At 44.2% G+C, this 22,735-nt stretch overlaps 2 protein-coding genes, 1 long non-coding RNA gene and 1 pseudogene across 3 annotated transcripts; 2 read left to right on the top strand and 2 right to left on the bottom strand.

Moving 5' to 3' along the window:
• The first annotated feature begins 2,933 nt into the window (after positions 1 to 2,933).
• On the top strand, positions 2,934 to 4,597 carry LOC121552774 (muscarinic acetylcholine receptor M5-like). Its single transcript, XM_041865807.2, has one exon. The coding sequence runs from the start codon at positions 3,044 to 3,046 to the stop codon at positions 4,517 to 4,519; it is 1,476 nt and encodes a 491-aa protein (XP_041721741.1). The 5' UTR covers positions 2,934 to 3,043; the 3' UTR covers positions 4,520 to 4,597.
• A 935-nt stretch (positions 4,598 to 5,532) lies between these two features.
• LOC121552950 lies at positions 5,533 to 17,325 on the top strand. Its single transcript, XR_005997342.2, has 3 exons — positions 5,533 to 8,829; positions 9,381 to 9,382; positions 17,313 to 17,325. It is a non-coding gene; the product is annotated as an uncharacterized LOC121552950 (long non-coding RNA).
• LOC121553084 lies at positions 7,935 to 8,099 on the bottom strand (annotated as a pseudogene).
• Positions 8,714 to 16,032, bottom strand: LOC121552949 (ER membrane protein complex subunit 7-like). Its single transcript, XM_041866062.2, has 5 exons — positions 15,669 to 16,032; positions 14,983 to 15,102; positions 14,556 to 14,694; positions 10,603 to 10,683; positions 8,714 to 10,287 (listed from the first exon to the last, which is right to left on the bottom strand). The coding sequence occupies exons 1-5, from the start codon at positions 15,902 to 15,904 to the stop codon at positions 10,132 to 10,134; spliced, it is 732 nt and encodes a 243-aa protein (XP_041721996.1). The 5' UTR covers positions 15,905 to 16,032; the 3' UTR covers positions 8,714 to 10,131.
• Positions 17,326 to 22,735: the final 5,410 nt, after the last annotated feature.

The following is a 22,735-nucleotide window of genomic DNA, read 5'->3' as shown; positions in this document are numbered from 1 at the left end:
TAGGTAAGCAGCTTGGTTTGAAGAAATCAACTGTGGGAACAATTATTAGGAAATGGAAGACATACAAGACCACTGGTAATCTCCCTCGATCTGGGGCTCCACGCAAGATCTCACCCCGTGGGGTCAAAATGATCACAAGAACGGTGAGCAAAAATCCCAGAACCACACGGGGGGACCTAGGGAATGATCTGCAGAGAGCTGGGACCAAAGTAACAAAGCCTACCATCAGTAACACACTACGCCGCCAGGGACTCAAATCCTGCAGTACCAGACGTGTCCCCCTGCTTAAGCCAGTACATGTCCAGGCCCGTCTGAAGTTTGCTAGAGTGCATTTGGATGATCCAGAAGAGGATTGGGAGAATGTCATATGGTCAGATGAAACCAAAATATAACTTTTTGGTAAAAACTCAACTCGTCATATTTGGAGGACAAAGAATGCTGAGTTGCATCCAAAGAACACCATACCTACTCTGAAGCATGGGGGTGGAAACATCATGCTTTGGGGCTGTTTTTCTGCAAAGGGACCAGGACGACTGATCCGTGTAAAGGAAAGAATGAATGGGGCCATGTATCGTGAGATTTTGAGTGAAAACCTCCTTCCATCAGCAAGGGCATTGAAGATGAAACGTGGCTGTCTTTCAGCATGACAATGATCCCAAACACACCGCCTGGGCAACGAAGGAGTGGCTTCGTAAGAAGCATTTCAAGGTCCTGGAGTGGCCTAGCCAGTCTCCAGATCTCAACCCAATAGAAAATCTTTGGAGGGAGTTGAAAGTCAGCGATAGCCCCAAAACATCACTGCTCTAGAGGAGATCTGCATGGAGGAATGGGCCAAAATACCAGCAACAGTGTGTGAAAACCTTGTGAAGACTTACAGAAAACGTTTGACCTGTGTCATTGCCAACAAAGGGTATATAACAAAGTATTGAGAAACTTTTGTTATTGACCAAATACTTATTTTCCACCATAATTTGCAAATAAATTCTTTAAAAATCCTACAATGTGATTTTCTGGAGAAAAAAAATCTCATTTTGTCTGTCATAGTTGACGTGTACCTATGATGAAAATTACAGGCCTCTCTCATCTTTTTAAGTGGGAGAACTTGCACAATTGGTGGCTGACTAAATACTTTTTTTCCCCACTGTATGTGTTAGTAAAAAGGCTTCAGGTTTGCTAACAGAGGTCAATAATAGCTTTGTATGGCTTTTACATGACAAATAATTATTCTTTCAACAGATTATACTCTTTCACCCCAAAATAAAATGATAAATATGTAATGTTATGCCCCTGCTGTGGCAGTGATCTGAGGGAGTTGAATTAGGCTAGAATGTTCAGGCTATGCTATGTCAGTGAATCACTGCTTCTCTGGATTGTCCCAGTATTTAGAACTGGAGAGCAATGGCCAATGCCCATTTTATACAGTCGGCCTACCGCTCATTCTTCAAGCATGAGCCAATCTAGTGTTGTTACTAAGGAATATGAGATGCCTCTGTCTGCTTTTTCTGTTACTAAGAAATATGAGATGCCTCTGTCTGCTTTTTCTGTTACTAAGGAATATGAGATGCCTCTGTCTGCTTTTTCTGTTACTAAGGAATATGAGATGCCTCTGTCTGCTTTTTCTGTTACTATGCAATATGAGATGCCTCTGTCTGCTTTTTCGGGGTGAACATGTAAAAGATACAGGCAGAAATGTAGTTAAAGTAAAACACTTGGCATCTTGGTCATCAGATTGATTTTACATTTACATTTTAGTCATTTAGCAGACGCTCTTATCCAGAGCGACTTACAGTTAGTGAATGCATACGTTTTAATTTATTTTTTCATACTGGCCCCCCGTGGGAAATGAACCCACATCCCTGCCGGCCAAACCCTCCCCTACCTTGGACGACGCTGGACCAATTGTGCGCCGCCCATGGGTCTCCCGGTCACGGCTTGCTGCATTGATAGTTGATTTTTGAAGATGCATCATGCTTTTGTAACTCAATTTAATACAGACATGTTTAAAACTACACAAATATAAACGTAACAATTTCAAAGATTTTACTGAGTTGCACATCTATTGTATTTTTTTGGAGTTCTCTCATGCTAACAGTTGAAGGCTGTCTCCCAACTTTTTCCATATATGAAAATGATATTGAATGAGGGCACTGACATTGATTAAATGTGTTCCAAAATAAATACTCAATATGTTTACATCCCTGCGGAGGTGAGAAGTGTCCCTCACTGGCCATTCGGCAGGCGCTGTGCATAGCAACACGTGCAATGATTGACTTTCAATGACGTGTGTTTCACTTGAGCCAATTTTAGTTCAAAGACTTTCCGGAGATGTTCAACATGTCAGCTAGCTAGCTAATAAACTGATTATCGATATCGCAACAACAACAACTATTTGAGTGTGCTAAGATTAGCCAGCTCCTCCCCCTTCCAAATGTGCCAGGTGAACCTCCGTGCCCTCGGCCACGATAATGGTCCCTTTTGCCCCTCCCCGTTCCATATCGTCCCCTTCCCTGGACCCTGTGTTCACCACTTGAGGTTTCGCTATCACCTCCACCTCCGGTCATTGGTTCCGCCTGACAATGATTAATCATTTAATGACTCCAAAATTACAAGATATGAAAAACATGAATGACAAATTGTTTAAATAATTTAAACCAACTAGAAGACTTCAGTCATGAACATTTATCAAACAACAAATTACATATATTTTTGTTTTGTTTTAAACGTTTTCAAAATCAAAAAGCCTAAATTTGAAAGATACACCAAGATAAAGTGTCTTATCCTTGTTTTTTTATTTTCTTTCAGGGGAGCCTACAGTAAATCATAATGGAGCCACATAGAGACAATTCCCTATCTATCACCTCACTGTAACATAAAGAGACAGCCGCTCAAAATGGACGTCGAGGACCTCCAGATCCAAAACCCCACGTTCGAAAGCAACACATCAGACATTCAGCCTGTCCCACACAACCTATGGGAGGTCATCACCATAGCGACCGTATCAGCCATTGTCAGCCTGATAACAGTTTTAGGCAATGTTCTTGTGATGCTGTCGTTCAAGGTCAACAGTCAACTAAAGACAGTCAACAACTACTACCTTCTCAGCTTAGCCTTCGCTGACCTCATAATAGGAGTCCTGTCCATGAACTTATACACCTCATACATCCTAATGGGCTATTGGTCCTTAGGGAACCTAGCGTGTGACCTCTGGTTAACCCTGGATTACGTGGCCAGTAATGCGTCCGTTATGAACTTGTTAGTCATCAGCTTCGACAGGTACTTCTCCATCACAAGGCCGCTGACCTATAGGGCCAAAAGGACGCCGAAAAGGGCGGCGATTATGATTGGTTTAGCGTGGCTGGTGTCGTTTGTCCTCTGGGCACCACCTATTCTGTGCTGGCAGTATTTTGTCGGAGATAGGACGGTCCCGGCAGACCAATGCCAGATCCAGTTCTTCTCCGAGCCGGTGATCACGTTCGGCACGGCCATCGCTGCGTTCTACATCCCCGTCTCCATCATGACCTTCCTCTACTGTAAGATCTACAAGGAGACAGAGAAACGCACCAAGGACCTGGCTGAGCTGCAGGGCCTCACCACATCTGGTCACCCAGAGACTGCTAATAAACCCCAGAAAACGGTTCTGTTACGGTCCTGTTTCAGCTCCAGCAACGACAGGAGGGACAGGAGGAACCAGGCCTCGTGGTCCTCGTCCAACCAGAGTAACGTCACCAAGACCACGACCCGGTCGGACGAGTTAGCCTGGGACCGGGCCGACCAGGTCATATCCTTCAACAGCTACACCTCATCTGAAGAGGAGACTCATCATCCTGTTTCCGTGGCAACCTCCCAGGGGTCGTCCAAAGGTCGAGGTCAGACTGAAGACGGAACGGCGGCCGCCGGTTATGCTGAGAACGAAGAAGGTGAGTACTTTCCGACCACCACCCCACCTCCGAAGAAACCCAGCAAGAAGGGAATCTCCTACAAGTTCAAACCGGTCTCGAAGGATACCAGCAGCCCTCCTCAGAATGACAAAAAACCCAACACGGACCCTAAAACAGCCCCTCCATGTCCCTCTGAGTCTGACCAGACAGGAGGACAGAACCACCACCAGAACTCCTCTCCATCCTCCTCCACCAACACCACCACCACCCCCAAGCCCATTGACCCCGCCCTGAAGAGCCAGATCACCAAGAGGAAGAGGATGGTCCTCATCAAGGAGAAGAAGGCTGCCCAGACCCTCAGTGCCATCCTCCTGGCCTTCATCCTAACATGGACGCCGTACAACATCATGGTGCTCATCTCCACCTTCTGTTCTGACTGTATCCCCGTGTCCCTCTGGCACCTGGGCTACTGGCTGTGCTATGTCAACAGCACCATCAACCCCATGTGTTATGCATTGTGCAATAAGACATTTCAGAAGACCTTTAAGATGCTGTTGATGTGTCAGTGGAGGAAGAAGAGAGGGGAGGATAAACTGTACTGGTGCGGACAGAACCCGGCCATCAACAGCAAGATGACATGATGCGAGGTGGAACAGAGAACATACCTATTTGGGCATTCAGCAGCAGACCCTTTTATCCCAAACTACTCTCTGTAGTCCCCCGTGTAGCTCAGTTGGTAGAGCATGGCGCTTGCAACGCCACGGTTGTGGGTTCGTTTCCCACGGGGGGCCAGTATGAAAAAATGTACGCACTCACTAACTGTAAGTCGCTCTGGATAAGAGCTAAAATGTAAATGTAATCAGATATGTTCAGCAGATATGGCCCATGTGGGTATTAAACCCACAACTGGTGTTGCTAGTGCCAAGCTCTAATCAACTGAGCACAATTGACCCAAAGTTATGAACTGTAAAACTGGCATAGTGTTTGAGCAGTGTCTGGTGAATGCATCTGTGCTTTGATCAAATTATTAAAAGTTGCAGATGAAATGGAGGCTTTCGAACCTCACCCTGGGGCCCCCCCCCCCAGCTGATTGAAATAATCACAGCTACTCTGTACATTTTGAACATATTACACATATTTCAACAAGTGTGATGTTTGTTGTACTGTATAAAGCATTTACCTGATTTCTTATGAGTTTTTGTAAAGATTATACTTACAGTTGTATGTACCGTACATTGCCTTGTGTATTTCTAGTAGTTGAATGTTATATTAATTATTCATTCATTTTAGACGTGTTCTTTCAGTTGAAGTGGATTGATCTTGCATTCAAGGGCTAATATTATACAATGTTTATAGGTTGTTATGCTGGTCTGCAGTTTCAGTTTAATGGAAATTAGAAGCCTTTTGGAGATTGTACACGACACCCACTCATCACAACATACACACAGTGCATTACCATCATACCTCTTTACCTCTGTAAGCAGAGCCAGCGGTGAATCAGATTATACACCGTACTTACATGTAAACCACAGGAGGTTGGAGCCACCTTAATTGGGGAGGACGGGCTTGTGGTAATGGCTGGAGCGGAATCAGTGGAACGCAGGTGTTTGATGCCATTCCATTGGCTCCATTCCAGCCATTATTATGAGCTGTTCTCCCCTCAGCACCCTCCACTGATATAAACACATCTCAACCCGAAAATAACATCCTCCTACAAATGTTGGAGCTGCTAAAAATATTAAATTTCATATAGTCATTGCTCCTACTGCACAATGTGGACACGTCACAGCACATCTAATTGTAAGATGGCCACTCCTCACATTCAGTACCTGATGTATCTATGAGGTTTTAAAGCTGAATACTATTGCACTCCTACGTTCGTCCCTCCTAACGTAAAACGTTTCCTCTATAAGCTCTGAGCCTTGTGTTGCGTTCAGAGAGCATGGTGATGCCGACTTATATTGTGAATGGATCAATGTTGATCTTGCCCTCTCTGTGTGGTGTTTGATAGCATGCCGCTTGTGTACCTTTGATTTGATCAGTGAAATAATACAAATAGAAAAAATATCATTAGAGATCCTCTGAATGCTCTTTTGTTAAAACGCAAGCTTTGTTTACAACTGCTTGGGGGAATGTTGAAAGTATTTTTATTACAGAAGTAGATCTTCAACGGAAGACCCTACATCTAAGGACACTCACACCGACACCCACAAAACTGTTTCTAATATTAACACAGTGTGCTATTATTACGTAGACTGCAATTAGTATTCATTATTATTCATGCACAACTAAATTGAACATGAATGATTGAAGCCCTGCATATGTAACAGGAGGGTTTACAGAGGACAAAAGGGACACCAGCCACCAAGGGAACAGTGATCTAAGGTGACTTATAGGACTCATCGGTCCACGAGCTGCAGTCGCTAACACATCTCAACTGTTCTGTTTCTGGATCACATCAACAAGATCTCTCCTGTGAATGACAGGATTCATTTCAAACCCTGCCTATGTACCAGGAGTGTTACAGAGAACAAAGAGTCACTCACCTAGAGGACAGCGATCTGACTGAGTGACTAGTGACACCCACCAAGAGGACAGGGATCTGACGGAGTGACTAGTGACACACACCTAGAGGACAGCGATCTGACGGAGTGACTAGTGACACCCACCTAGAGGACAGGGATCTGACGGAGTGACTAGTGACACCCACCAAGAGGACAGCGATCTGACGGAGTGACTAGTGACACCCACCTAGAGGACAGAGATCTGACGGAGTGACTAGTGACACACACCAAGAGGACAGGGATCTGACTGAGTGACTAGTGACACCCACCAAGAGGACAGGGATCTGACGGAGTGACTAGTGACACCCACCAAGAGGACAGGGATCTGACGGAGTGACTAGTGACACCCACCTAGAGGACAGCGATCTGACGGAGTGACTAGTGACACACACCTAGAGGACAGCGATCTGACGGAGTGACTAGTGACACACACCTAGAGGACAGCGATCTGACGGAGTGACTAGTGACACCCACCTAGAGGACAGAGATCTGACGGAGTGACTAGTGACACACACCAAGAGGACAGGGATCTGACTGAGTGACTAGTGACACCCACCAAGAGGACAGGGATCTGACGGAGTGACTAGTGACACCCACCAAGAGGACAGGGATCTGACGGAGTGACTAGTGACACCCACCTAGAGGACAGCGATCTGACAGAGTGACTAGTGACACCCACCTAGAGGACAGCGATCTGACGGAGTGACTCATGGTGAGGTGATCCTATCTGGGTAGACGGGGAATGGTGGGCCATTGCAGAGGTTACCCACGATGTGTTGCAGAACAGAGCAGGTGGCTGCCCGTTTGCTAAAGTAGTGCACTACATAAGGATTAGGGTGCCCTTTTGGACACACAACGACCTCTCCCACGTTAGATGGGTCTACAAATAGAGTCATTCATCATAACAGTTGTCCTTACTGCAACCCTGAGTGTAACTGATCATCGACAAGTGGTTTTTATTGAGAACATTTATCATGGAGAATACATTTTAATATCTATTTTTTTACACTTTGCTATTAATTTAAAAAACAGCCGGCCAGGCCGGGAGAAGTTCTCGGGAGATGTTAGGTAGTGAATGACAAGGTCATCTCAATTATTCACACGTTACAAATGGTGCAGGTGAAAAACCAAGAGACCACTTTATGATAAACGTAAAATACAACACACACCAAGGTATGATAACTAACAAGTTCACTCAGAACTCGAGCAATTAAAAAGGTGATCAGGTGTAAGAAATATGGTTCAAACTCCCTCTAGCCCACAAACACCAATCCAATGCTTTATACATGGCCAGAGCAGTGCTCACTTGAGGAGAATTGGGAGATAACCTGCATTGTGCCTAGTTAAACCACTTAATGTTGGTTAACCATTAAACTGACTGGTTGATACATTTTCATCAATGCTTAATAAATCAGTGATGTTCCACATCCCCATAACAACCTCCAGACATTCCAATAAAGCAGTTCTAGAACACGACCATCAAAGAGAGGGAACACACCATAGCGAATGTCGGCCGTGCACAGTACGGTGAGGAATCTGGGGCTGCAAGGTGCGTTCGAAGTGTCGATGATCAATGTGTCCTGCAATTCACATTAGTTCTCGCAGCTAGCTGCGTTCTTCATCGACGCACGAGCCGAATGATCCACCGCTAAGAGTTGTACTCTTTTTGTTTTTACACAGAGGCTCAGTGGCTAGGCGGGGTTGGGGAGGTTGCCCTCCTTTCCCCCGCCCCTTCGCCACAGCGAGAGGCAACAGTTCATGGATAAAAAAAATGGGCGCAGAGCGGTTGGCTAGGTACCCGGAGACGTGCGAGGGTCCTGGGCGAGACCCAAGTGCTTGATGTGTGAGACCGAGGCGGGAAGACCCAGTTCACCGGCAATCCCCGATCCCCTTCGGACGCGGCCGACGCACCTGTGCCTAACGGTGAAAGGGCAGGGTGGAGCCGGTCGGGCGCAACTCAGGCGACATGGAGATGCGGGGAACCGAGCTCGGGCGGGAGCCGAAGCCACCCTCCTGGCCCAGAACCCCTCGCCGAGGGAAGGGAGAGGCGGGGGGCGCGAGCCCCCTACCCAGCCCAGAGCAGAGTTTTGTTTTTGGAGCACAGCCCCCCGCTGAGCCGCTCAGTGTGGCACGCGTGCAGCCCAGGACATCTAAGGGCATCACAGACCTGTTATTGCTCAATCTCATGTGGCTGAACGCCACCTGTCCCTCTAAGAAGTTGGACGCCGACCGCTCGGGGCCACATAACGAACGAGTCTCCGGCATGCTAACTAGTTATCAGAATTAACCAGACAAATCGCTCCACAAACTAAGAACGGCCATGCACCACCACCCACAGAATCGAGAAAGAGCTATCAATCTGTCAATCCTTTCCGTGTCCGGGCCGGGTGAGGTTTCCCATGTTGAGTCAAATTAAGCCGTAGGCTCAACTCCTGGTGGTGCCCTTCCATCAATTCCTTTAAGTTTCAGCTTTGCAACCATACTCACCCCGGTACCGAAAGACTTTGGTTTCCCGGACGCTGCCCGGCGGGTCATGGGAATAACACCGCCGGATCGCTAGTTTCTGGTCAGAACTACAACGGTATCTGATCGTCCGCGAACCTCCGACTTTTGTTCTTGATTAATGAAAACATTCTTGGCAAATGCTTTCGCTTTTCCAAGTATTTCACCTCCAGTGGCACAATACGATTCAACACGTAGTCATCAGGATGAAAATAAAATGCTGGCAGATGTTCTATTGGTCAGAGGCGATAGGACAGCCGCCCGGCTGAGCACTGCCAACGTTCTTTATGGTGTTCCCTCTCCAAGGAACACACTATCCACAGAACACAACTGATAACGACACAGTTTCACCATCTACATTTTATTTCACCTAGGTATTTAAATAAGTATTTTTCTTCATAATTAAAATTCTATCAATTTTACAGTCCATTCACAGTCGTATTACTTAGGCCCCTCATATTCAACTCTGGACCTCGAAGCCAGTAGCCACTGCTTTTTAAAATGTTGTATTATTCCCCTCTAAATCACAAACTGATTTAGACCTGGCACACTAGGTGGGTGCAATGAATTATCAGGTAAAAACAGAAAACCAGCAGACTACGGACCTCGTAGGGTCAGAGTTGAACACCCCTGAACTAGGCCCCCCCCAACTCAAAAAAAAAAGAAGAAAATCTCTGAATATTGATGCAAGCGCTCATTCAAGTAGTGGAAGAATTAGAATTGCTGACTGATGCTGCAGGACAGTAGCGCACACCAGAGGGTTGTTAGAGTTATTATCCCATCTATCCAAGGGGACGAGGGTTAAACGGGAAGGAGTACATGAAGGGACCAAGCAGGCATAACAAAGTCACTCACAGGTACAATGCAAAACATCAAATAAAGAGTAAAATCTTTCTTTCGTATCGAGGGTTTGAACAGCGTAGTGCAAAAAAAATAAAAAAAATAATAATTTTTTACCCTCAAGCCTTCTCATATCCTCAGTCATTCCACTTACAATCAGACAGCCAGACTTGTATTTCAGACAAAAATGAAAAGACCCCTCTCAAAAAACAACTGTACAACTGATGAATGAAAAAGCTCTTTAAAAATGGTATTATTATTTCCATGGCATGACCAGTTAGAGTGGTTCCTCAGGCCCGGGGTGCTGACCCGGGGTGGTGACCCGGGGAGCATGTAACATTCTGGTACTACCTCCTCTTGACTGCCGGGCGGCCACTAGCCTTGCTGCCAGCTACAGCCTTGCTGCTGGAGCCCTTGGAGCCGGAGAACAGCTTGGTCATGAACTCAGACACGTCAGGTAGCTCAGGGTTGGGGTTCAGCATGTTCATTGACTGCTCCATTTCCTGGGAAGGTAGAGTGAATAAACACACACGATTAGTTAGTATCACACACGTGTGACCTAGCCTGGTCTCAGATCTGGTTCTGCTATGGCATGACAATGGGAGTTAGCAAGACAGCACAAACAGATTGTGTAGGTGCTTCACATTGGTGGTGGATGAGGTGAGTTCCCTTACTTTGAAATATACATTTTGATTATGAGCAAGTTTATCTAAATGGAACAACACTGAATGTACTGGATGGCAGACAACTCATGACAGGTGACTAGAGATGTGTCAGGCAGAGAAGAATAGTGTCAGAGTATAGCCGTCTATGTTCACCTTTCTCATCTCAGGGTCATTGGTGTTGACAACCTTAGGCAGCAGGACGATAATGAGGAGAGGAAGGACCATCATCATGACCTGGGGAAACAGAGAGATGTATTAAACAGCAGAGGAAACCATCATCATGACCTGGGGAAACAGAGAGATGTATTAAACAGCAGAGGAAACCATCATCATGACCTGGGGAAACAGAGAGATGTATTAAATCAATCAAATATTTGTCACACGCTTCGTAAACAACAGGTGTAGACTAACAGTGAAATGCTTACTGACGGGTCCTTTTCCAACAATGCAGAGTTTGAAAAAAGTAACATATACAGGTAAAAGTCAGTAAATTAGAATATTTTGAAAAACTTGATTTATTTCAGTAATTGCATTCAAAAGGTGTAACTTGTACATTATATTTATTCATTGCACACAGACTGATGCATTCAAATGTTTATTTCATTTAATTTTGATGATTTGAAGTGGCAACAAATGAAAATCCAAAATTCCGTGTGTCACAAAATTAGAATATTGTGTAAGGGTTACATTTTGAAGACACCTGGTGCCACAAACTAATCAGCTGATTACCTCAAAACACCTGCAAAGGGCTTTAAATGGTCTCTCAGTCCAGTTCTGAAGCCTACACAAACATGGGGAAGACTTCAGATTTGACAGCTGTCCAAAAGGCGACCATCGACACATTGCACAAGGAGGGAAAGACACAAAAGGTTATTGCAGAAGAGGCTGGCTGTTCTCAGAGCTCTGTGTCCAAACACATTAATAGAGAGGCAAAAGGGAAGGAAAAACTGTGGTCAGAAAAAGTGTACAAGCGATAGGGATCACCGCGCCCTAGTCAAGATTGTGAAAAAAAACCCATTCAAAAATGTGGGGGAGATTCACAAGGAGTGGACAGCTGCTGGAGTCAGGGCTTCAAGATCCACCACCAAGAGACGCTTGAAAGACATGGGTTTCAACTGCCGCATACCTCGTGTCAAGCCACTGTTGACCAAGAAACAGCGCGAAAAGCGTCTCACCTGGGCTAAGGAAAAAAAGAGCTGGACTGCTGCTGAGTGGTCTAAAGTCATGTTTTCTGACGAAAGCAAATTTTGCATTTCCTTTGGAAATCGAGGTCCCAGAGTCTGGAGGAAGACAGGAGAGGCACAGGATCCACGTTGCCTGAAGTCTAGTGTAAAGTTTCCACCATCAGTGATGGTTTGGGGTGCCATGTCATCTGCTGGTGTCGGTCCACTCTGTTTCCTGAGATCCAGGGTCAACGCAGCCGTCTACCAGCAAGTTTTAGAGCACTTCATGCTTCCTGCTGCTGACCTGCTCTATGGAGATGGAGATTTCAGGTTCCAACAGGACTTGGCGCCTGCACACAGCGCAAAATCTACCCGTGCCTGGTTTACGGACCATGGTATTTCTGTTCTAAATTGGCCAGCCAACTCCCTGACCTTAGCCCCATAGAAAATCTGTGGGGTATTGTGAAAAGGAAGATGCAGAATGCCAGACCCAACAACGCAGAAGAGTTGAAGGCCACTATCAGAGCAACCTGGGCTCTCATAACACCTGAGCAGTGCCAGAAACTCATCGACTCCATGCCACGCCGCATTAATGCAGTAATTGAGGCAAAAGGAGCTCCAACCAAGTATTGTACATGCTCATATTTTTCATTTTCATACTTTTCAGTTGGCCAACATTTCTAAAAAATCCCTTTTTTGTATTAGCCTTAAGTAATATTCTAATTTTGTGACACACGGAATTTTGGATTTTCATTTGTTGCCACTTCAAATCATCAAAATTAAATGAAATAAACATTTGAATGCATCAGTCTGTGTGCAATGAATAAATATAATGTACAAGTTACACCTTTTGAATGCAATTACTGAAATAAATCAAGTTTTTCAAAATATTCTAATTTACTGACTTTTACCTGTATATATATATATATATATATATATATATATATAACACACACACACAAAAAGTGATAAACAAATCAAAATATATTTTAGATTTCAGATTCTTCTAAGTAGCCACCCTTTGCCTTGATGAGAGCTTTGCACACTATTGGCATTCGCTCAAAACGTTCATGAGGTAGTCACCTGGAATGCACTTCAATTGACAGGTGTGCTTGAATTCTAAATAAATCACAGACAGTGTCACCAGCAAAGCACCCCCACGCTTTACGGTGGGAACTACACATGCGGAGATCATCCGTTCACCCACACCGCGTCTCACAAAGACACGGCGGTTGGAACCAAAAATCTCCAATTTGGACTCAAGAACAAAGGACAAATTTCCACCGGTCTAATGTCCATGGCTCGTGTTTCTTGGCCCAAGCAGGTCTCTTCTTATTAGTGTCCTTTAGTAGTGGTTTCTTTGCAGCAATTCGACCATGAAGGTCTGATTCACACAGTCCCCTCTGAACAGTTGATGTTGAGATGTGTCTGTTACTTGAACTCTGTGAAGCATTTATTTGGGCTGCAATTTCTGAGTCTGGTAACTCTAATGAACTTATCCTCTGCAGCAGAGGTAAATCTGGGTCTTCCATTCCTGTGGCGGTCCTCAAGAGAGCCAGTTTCATCATAACGCTTGATGGTTTTTGCGACTGCACTAAAAGTTCTTGAAATGTTCCGTATTGACTGACCTTCACACCTCACAGGTCCTCAACTGGCAGCTTCATTAAATAGTACCCGCAAAACACCGGTCTCAACGTCAACAGTGAAGAGGTGACTCCGGGATGCTGACCTAGGCAGTTGCAAAGAAAAAGTCCAGTGTCTGTGTTATTTTGCCCATCTTAATTTTTTACTTTTTATTGGCCAGTCTGAGATATGGCTTTTTCTTTGCAACTCTTCCTAGGTCAGCATCCCAGAGTCGCCTCTTCACTGTTGACGTTGAGACTGGTGTTTTGCGGGTACTATTTAATGAAACTGCCAGTTGAGGACCGGTGAGGCATCTGTTTCTCAAACTAGACACTAATGTATTTGTCCTCTTGCTCAGTTGTGCACCGGCGGCCTCCCACTCCTCTTTCTATTCTCGTTAGAGCCAGTTTGCACTGTTCTGTGAAGGGAGTAGTACCCAGCGTCGTACGAGTTCTTCAGTTTCTTGGCAATTTCTCACATGGAATAGCCTTCATTTCTCAGAACAAGAATAGACTGACGAGTTTCAGAAGAAAGTTATTTGTTTCTGATTGCTGATGCTCCAGGTACTCAACTAGTCCAAAGAAGGCCAGTTTTATTGCTTCTTTAAAAATCAGCACAACAGTTTTGAGCTGTGCTAACATAATTGATCAATTAGCCTTTTAAAATAATAAACTTGGATTAGCAAACACAACGTGCCACTGGAACACAGGACTGATGGTTGCTGATAATTGGCCTCTGTACGCCTATGTAGATATTCCTTTAAAAATCAGCCATTTCCAGCTACAATAGCCATTTACAACATTAACAACGTCTACACTGTATTTATGATCAATTCTATGTTATTTTAAAACGGACAAAAAAATTGCTTTTCTTTCAAAAACAAGGACATTTCTAAGTGACCCCAAACGTTTGAACGGTAGGGTGTGTGTGTGTATATATATATACACATAAAGTACAAATGTAAATAAACAGCAGAAGGCACCACCTATTCTTTCTCCGATATTTGTTGACCTCTGTGGGTCTCTAGGCCTTTTTGTTTATTACTCACTAGTACAAACACCATGCAAAAGGACACTAGTTAATTGACACCTGTTAGGGAGGCATGTGTGCTGAGGGACCGGTATGATAACTTTGGGTGTACGCATGGGACAGTAAAGCAATTGCAATACAGTAATACTACACTTACCACAGTATGACTCTCCTCAATCACAAAGCTGTAACTTCACATTTACTTAGCATCTGATGACACAGTATGGCCCTCCTACAGTACAGTACACAGTAAATGTTATTCTCTGCATCATTCGCATCTGATCATCTCACCATGGGATTCATGAGGAAGTCAGTCCATCCCCAGGTCTCTCTCTTCATGAAGTAGGCGTGTGGCCCAGAGGACCTCAGCTGGAGCGGGTAAGGCTGGCGGATCACCTCGGACGTCTTGATGAAGTTCACAAGGCGGGCCCTGTGAAGTCAACCACAGCTTAGACATCGAGCTGTCTCCTTCCCTACCATGTATACTAGCTATAAGCCTGGCAAAGAGGCAAGACATCAAGGGCACTTCTCCCAGACACAGAATAAGGCTAGTCTCAGACTTAGAGGCACTTTCAATGGGGAAATCAGCCCCAAGTATGTGGACAAAACATGTGGAAAATCATGAATGAAGATAAGCTGATATGGTACAACAATGCAGTTTTGTTTGCCTCGCTCAATGACAGTCTCACACCCTGAACAAAACAACTACCAACTGTACCTCATTTTGCCTTTAGATGTGATGTCTACACGGACTGCTTCAAATTTGTATCCAGGTGAGATCACTTCCACAACGTAGGATCCTGAGGGAACATCATTGACGACGAAGCTTCCATCAGTTCTGCAGAGAGACAGAGAAATTGTAAGTTGCAGGATAGGGATTTTCTAGGGCATCAATGAACATTATACAGTAACAGCCATGTTTAGTTTGATCTAGCATTATAACATGTGTTGGAGTCCTTGGCAAATTGGGCCCTTGGCCAGAGTGGGAACTATCAAAGTGGGGGAGGATAATAGAACAACAAATGGTGTAGGGCCCAATTCTGAATAATTAACGTTAGCTAGTTAACTAGCAAACAACATTAACTTAAACCCCTTATTAATGCACTGTGGAACTTAACACATGGAAAAGTTGGACACTAAGCATAGTCTCAATTAGTTATCCTTTATCTCAATCATCAGGCATTTGTTAAGCCATAGACTGCAAATAGACTGGGATGATGACACCGACAACGTCGTTAGCTTGCTGTCAACTACAAACTAGCCTAGCACTGCAGCAAGCGAGGCTAGTTACTAGTAGTGACCACAGGGCCCCGGCTAGCGTTAGCCCTTAACCTTTAACTAGTACAACAATCCGACAGCTGTAACTAGCTATGTGTTTTTCTTCGTTCAAGCCTCAAGTCTTACCTCAAAAAGCCTATATACTCTTCTCCCTCTACCGTGACTCGGGCTGATGAAATCCAGTCTTGTGTTTTCACTCCAGGAACGATTGCCCGACCCTCGAGTTTAAAACGATCGCCGTTTGGTTGAACAGATCCACTCGTCGCGATAGGCCCCAAATCTATATCGCTGAAACAGCACGCTAAAACAAACATAGCCTGTAGAAAAATACATAACTCTGATAGTCTGCCATGCAGCAACATGTTCGCTTGCAATATTTCAACAAAGGGTACGTTTTCTATACAACTACAATACAGTAGCTGAAATCATGTAGCCGGCGACGAGCAGGTGAACGTTTTGCATCAGCTGTCTCTCCCGTCCGGAAAGTCTTCTTCTTCTGTGGGTTTTATGGCGGACTACATCCCAAAATTATATTGCCGCCACCAACTGGACGGTTTGAAACCACAAAATATATCAAATAAAAAATAAATCCATACTTAATAGTGATACTAATTTACTCCATCCACCCTAATAAAATTAGTACATTGCCAAAACAAACAAAAACTCCCATTTCTTCCTTCTTTTAGTACTCCATATCTCCTTCTCAGGCTCTAGGACCTGAGAGAGTGATATGGCTTTTGCCAATTTTCCATGTAACTCTTTTGCGGTGAAATCTTTTAATCGCAGGAACCGTTCCGCGGCTCCGTCCGTAAATGCTGACGTCACCTAGCTGCATAAAAAATAAAGGAAAAAAAAGTTTTTCACGCACCCGGAAATACGCTAGTTCCCTGTGTAAACAGAGATCTGTCGATAGTCCAAACATCTTAATGGTGCTAGGAAAGTAAACAAACTATGATAATGGTAATTTACATGCTAGTTTGTTGATCCTCAAGATCAAAGACATTAACGAGGTTTCCATCCAGTTTTTATACGAGTAAAGTCATACCGTATAAAAAAAAAATCCGACAGCTGTGATGGAAACAGGAAGTTTCGGGACAATTTTATAAATGCCGACAATTTCGACATCATGTGATCTTTTTGTGTCGGCAAAACTAATTATGCGAGAAATGGCAGTGAAAACGCCTTTATGCCCAAATATTGATATAATAACCATCATATGGCGTGGGAAACCATGCAGTTTATTAGACTACAGATTAAATAAATTATGATGAACTTCACAGGGTGGTGAAAGTGCATGGTGATCTTGATGCGCCTTTCCAATAAATATCGAGTCCTCCGGGAGGAGAGGGAGAGAGAGAGAATTAGAGGGAACATACTTAAATTCACACAGAACACCGGATAAGACAGGAGAATAACACCGGATAAGACAGGAGAATGACCCTAGCCCCCCGGCACATAGACTATTGCAGCATACAATACCAGTCAAAAGTTTGGAAACACCTACTCATTCAAGGGTTTTTCTTTATTTTTAAATTGTTTTACATTGTATAATAATAGTGAAGACATAAAAACTATGAAATAACACATATGGAATCATGTAGTAACCAAAAAAGTGTTAACCAAATCAAAATATATTTTAAATTTGAGATTTGTCAAATAGCCACCCTTTGCCTTGATGACAGCTTTGCACAATATTGGCATTCTCTCAACCAGCTTCATGAGGTAGTAACCTGGAATGCATTTCAATTAACAGGTGTGCCTTCTTAAAAGTTAGTTTGTGGAATTTCTTTCCTTAATGCGTTTGAGCCAATCAGTTGTGTTGTGACAAGGTAGAGGGGGTATACAGAAGATAGCCCTATTTGGTAAAAGACCAAGTCCATATTATGGCAAGAACAGCTCAAATAAGCAAAGAGAAATGACAGTCCATCATTACTTTAAGACATGAAGGTCAATCAATACGGAACATTTGAAGAACTTTGAAAGTTTCTTCAAGTGCAGTCGCAAAAACCATCAAGCGCTATGATGAAACTGGCACTCTTGAGGACCGCCACAGGAATGGAAGACCCAAGTTAATTAGAGTTACCAGCCTCAGAAATTGCAGCCCAAATAAATGCTTCACAGAGTTCAAGTCACAGACACATCTCAACATCAACTGTTCAGAGGGGACTGTGTGAATCAGGCCTTCATGGTTGAATTGCTGCAAAGAAACCACTACTAAAGGACACCAATAATAAGAAGAGACCTGCTTGGGCCAAGAAAACACGAGCAATGGACATTAGACCGGTGGAAATGTGTCCTTTGTTCTGGAGTCCAAATTTGAGATTTTTGGTTCTACCCGCCGTGTCTTTGTGAGACGGGGTGTGGGTGAACGGATGATCTCTGCATGTGTAGTTCCCCCCGTAAAGCATGGAGGAAGAGGTGTGATGGTGTGGGGGTGCTTTGCTGGTGACACGGTCTGTGATTTATTTAGAATTGAAGGCACACTTAACCAGCATGGCTACCACAGCATTCTGCAGCGATACGCCATCCCATCTGGTTTGGGCTTAGTGGGACTATTATTTGTTTTTCAACAGGACAATGACCCAACACACCTTCAGGCTGTGTAAGGGCTATTTTACCAAGAAGGAGAGTGATGGAGTGCTGCATTAGATTACCTGGCCTCCACAATCCCCAAACCTCAACCCAATTGAGATGGTTTGGGATGAGTCGGATGGCAGAGTGAAGGAAAAGCAGCCAACAAGTGCTCAGCATATGTGGGAACTCCTTCAAGACTGTTGGAAAAGCATTTCAGGTGAAGCTGGTTGAGAGAACTGTATTGGTTACTACATGATTCCATCTGTGTTATTTCATAGTTCTGATGTCTTCACTAATATTCTACAATGTAGAAAATAGTAAAAATAAAGAAAAACCTTTGAATGAGTAGGTGTGTCCAAACCTTTGACTGGTACTGTAGATACTGGAGGCAGAGACAGGTGGGGTCGGGAGACACTGTGGCCCCGTCTGACGATACCCCCGGACAGGGCGAACCAGGCAGGATATAACTCCACCCACTTTGCCAAAGCACAGCCCCCACACCACCAGAAGGATATCAACAGACCACCAACTTACTACCCTGAGACAAGGCTGAGTATAGCCCACGAAGATCTCCTCCACTGCATGAGCCAGAGGGGGCGACAAACCGGATTAAATAAAACCAGTGCAGTGAGTCTCTTTTACCAGCAATATCTGTTCCCAGAAAAATATTTAATGTCTAGGGCGTTTATTTATTTATTTATTTTTTTACACATGACCCTATTCATGTCACTTGCATTTGCCCTCTCATATCACCTTATACAGTGCATTTGCCCTCTCATATCACCATATACAGTGCATTTGCCATCTCATATCACCATATACAGTGCATTTGCCATCTCATATCACCATATACAGTGCATTTGCCATCTCATATCACCATATACAGTGCATTTGCCATCTCATATCACCATATACAGTGCATTTGCCATCTCATATCACCATATACAGTGCATTTGCCATCTCATATCACCATATACAGTGCATTTGCCATCTCATATCACCATATACAGTGCATTTGCCATCTCATATCACCATATACAGTGCATTTGCCATCTCATATCACCATATACAGTGCATTTGCCATCTCATATCACCATATACAGTGCATTTGCCATCTCATATCACCATATACAGTGCATTTGCCATCTCATATCACCATATACAGTGCATTTGCCATCTCATATCACCATATACAGTGCCTTTGCCATCTCATATCACCATATACAGTGCCTTCAGAAAGTATTCATACCTTGCCTTATTCCACATCTTGCTGTGTTACAGCCTGAATTCAAAATGGATTACATCGATTGTTTTCTAACCCATCAACACACAACACCCCATAATGACAAAGTGAAAACATGTTTTAGAAATGTTTGCAAATGTTTTGAAAATGAAATACAAAAACCTAATTTACATAAGTATTCACACCCCTGAGTCAGTACTTTGTAGAAGGACGTTTAGCGGCAATTACAGCTTTGGGTTTGTCTAAATCAGCTTTACACATCTGGATTTGTGGATTTTCTCCCATTCTTCCTTGCAGATTTTCTCAAGCTCTGTTATGGTAGATGGGGAGCGGCGGTAAACAGCAATCTTCAAGTCTTCCCACAGATTTTCAATGGAATTCAAGTCTGGGCTTTGGCTGGGCCACTCAAGGACTTTCACATTCTTGTTCTGAAGCCATTCTAGCATTGCTTTGGCTGTATGCTTAGGGTCATTGTCCTGTTGGAGCGTAAATCTTCGCCCCCAGTCTGAAGCAGGTTCTCATCAAGCATTTGCCTGTATTTGGCTCCATTAATTGTTTCGTCCATCCTTACCAGTCTCCCAGTCCCTACTGCTGAATAGCATCCCCATAGCATGGTGATGCCACCACCATGCTTCACGGTAGGGATGGTGTTAGATGGTTGATGAGCTTTGCATTCAGGCCAAAGAGTTAAATTTTTGTCTCATCAGACCACAGAATATTTTGCCTTACTATCTCAGATTCTTTCACGTGCCTTTTTGCAAACTCCAGGGGCACTGTCAGGTGCCTCTTTCTCAGGAGTGGCTTCCATCTGGCCACTCTACCATAAAGCCCAGATTGGTGAAGTGCTGTAGAAAACTGTTGTCCTTCTGGCAAGTTCTCTCAGCCAAGGAACCCTGTAGTTCTGTCAGAGTGGTCATTGGGTTCTTGGTCACCTCCCTGACCAAGGTCCTTCTTGCCCGGTTGCTCAGTTTGGTCGGACGGCCAGCTCTAGGCAGGGTCTGGGTAGTTCAATATTTTTTCAGTTTCCCAATGATGGAGACACTGTCCTCTTGGAAATGTTCAACACTCTAAAACATGTTGTATACCCTTCCCCAGATACACTATATATACAAAGGTATGTGGACACCCCTTACAATTAGTGGATTTGACTATTTCAGCCACACCCGTTGTTGACAGATGTATAAAATCGAGCACACAGCCATGCAATCTCCATACACAAACATTGGCAGTAGAATGGCCTTGCTGAAGAGCTCAGTGACTTTCAACATGGCACCGTCATAGTATGCCATCTTTCCAACAAGTCAGTTGGTCAAATTTCTGCCCTGCTAGAGCTGCCCTGGTCAACTGTAAGTGCTATTATTGTGAAGTTGAAACTTCTAGGAGCAACAACAGCTCAGCCGCGAAGTGGCAGGCCACACAAGCTCACAGAACGGGACCACCGAGTGCTGAAGCGCGTAAAGCATAAAAATAATCTGTCCTCATTTGCAACACTCACTACCCAGTTCCAAACTGCCTCTGGAAGCAACGTCAGCACAATAACTGTTTGTCGGGAGCATCATGAAATGGGTTTCCATGGCTGAGCAGCCGCACACAAGCCTAAGATCACCATGCGCAATGCCAAGCAGTGGCTGGAGTGGTGTAAAGCTCGCCGCCATTGGACTCTGGAGCAGTGGAAACGCGTTCTCTGGAGTGATGAATCACGCTTCACAATCTGGCAGTCTTGACGGCCAAATCTGGGTTTGGTGGATGCCAGGAGAACGCTACCTGCCCGAATGCATAGTACCAACTGTAAAGATTGATGGAAGAGGAATAATGGTCTGGGGCTGTTTTTCATGGTTCGGGCTAGGCCCCTTAGTTCCAGTGAAGGGAAATCTTAACGCTACAGCATACACTAACATTCTAGACAATTATGTGCTTACAACTTTGTGGCAACAGTTTGGGGAAGGCCCTTTCCTGTTTCAGCATGACAATGCCCCCATGCACAAAGCGAGGTTCATACAGAAATGGTTTGTCGAGATCAGTGTGGAAGAACTTGACTGGCCTGCACAGAGCCCTGACCTCAACCCCATCAAACACCTTTGGGATGAATTGGAACACTGGCTGCGAGTAAGGCCTAATCGCCCAACATCAGTGCCCGACCTCACTAATGCTCTTGTGGCTGAATGGAAGTAAGTCCCTGCAGCAATGTTCCAACATCTAGTGGAAAGCCTTCCCAGAAGAGTGGAGGCTGTTATAGCAGTAAAAAGGGGGGACCAACTCCATATTACAGTCTTTCCCCAATTGTTTATACACTAAAACTGGCCCATGAGGCACAATGACCCAAACCTGTAACTCATTTAGCAGAACCATACACCAAATCTGACCCAAACCTGTAACTCATTTAGCAGAACCATACACCAAATCTGACCCAAACCTGTAACTCATTTAGCAGAACCATACACCAAATCTGACCCAAACCTGTAACTCATTTAGCAGAACCATACACCAAATCTGACCCAAACCTGTAACTCATTTAGCAGAACCATACACCAAATCTGACCCAAACCTGTAACTCATTTAGCAGAACCAGACACCAAATCTGACCCAAACCTGTAACTCATTTAGCAGAACCAGACACCACATCTGACCTAAACCTGTAAGTCATTTAACAGAACCAGACACCAAATCTGACCCAAACCTGTAACTCATTTAGCAGAACCATACACCAAATCTGACCCAAACCTGTAACTCATTTAGCAGAACCAGACACCAAATCTGACCCAAACCTGTAACTCATTTAGCAGAACCATACACCACATCTGACCTAAACCTGTAAGTCATTTAACAGAACCAGACACCAAATCTGCAATACTACTGGCACATGTTTTGCTTTACACTCAGATTGCAATTCTATAACAATTTGGTAAAACACAACACACAACGCTCTACCTTTGGCACAACCTTCACAACTAAAATATCTTCAAATCAAATCAAATTTAGCAGATGTTATAGCGGGTGTAGCGAAATGCTTGTGTTTCTAGCTCAAACAGTGCAGTAATATCTAACAAGTAATATCTAACAATTTCACAATTTCTTGTGTGCAAATGAAAAGCAAAACTGTTCAACAAGCTAAGCTCAATTACCAATTGATCGCTTTCACTCTTCACATGTGCAAACACTAATTGTGTAAATGTTCACTTTTAAATCAGACTTTTGGTATGGATAAAAAGGCTACAGGTGAATACTCCTGTTAGGAGAACAATGGAAGAAACTTAGCAGAGAGAGGTGGAGGTAGAGGTGGAGGTGGAGGTGGAGGTAGAGGTGGAGGTGGAGGTGGAGGTAGGGCTGGAGGTGGAGGTGGAGGTGGAGGTAGAGGTAGAGGTAGAGGTAGAGGTAG

The sequence above is a fragment of the Coregonus clupeaformis genome, chromosome 36 (genome assembly GCF_020615455.1).
Source record: "Coregonus clupeaformis isolate EN_2021a chromosome 36, ASM2061545v1, whole genome shotgun sequence".
Taxonomy (NCBI): Eukaryota; Metazoa; Chordata; class Actinopteri; order Salmoniformes; family Salmonidae; genus Coregonus; species Coregonus clupeaformis.
Note: the sequence above shows the minus strand (reverse complement) of the source record. Positions and strands in the feature narration are given on the sequence as shown.

What these genes read in the sequence shown, in the direction of transcription:
- LOC121552774 (XM_041865807.2), top strand. Translation starts at nt 3,044, where the DNA reads ATGCTGTCGTTCAAGGTCAACAGTCAACTAAAGACAGTCAACAACTAC.
- LOC121552949 (XM_041866062.2), bottom strand. Translation starts at nt 15,904, where the DNA reads ATGTTGCTGCATGGCAGACTATCAGAGTTATGTATTTTTCTACAGGCT. An exon ending in GAGTATATAGGCTTTTTGAG is followed by an intron (nt 15,103 to 15,668) that starts GTAAGACTTGAG and finishes GTCTCTCTGCAG; the next exon opens with AACTGATGGAAGCTTCGTCG. An exon ending in ACATCTAAAGGCAAAATGAG is followed by an intron (nt 14,695 to 14,982) that starts GTACAGTTGGTA and finishes TTGACTTCACAG; the next exon opens with GGCCCGCCTTGTGAACTTCA.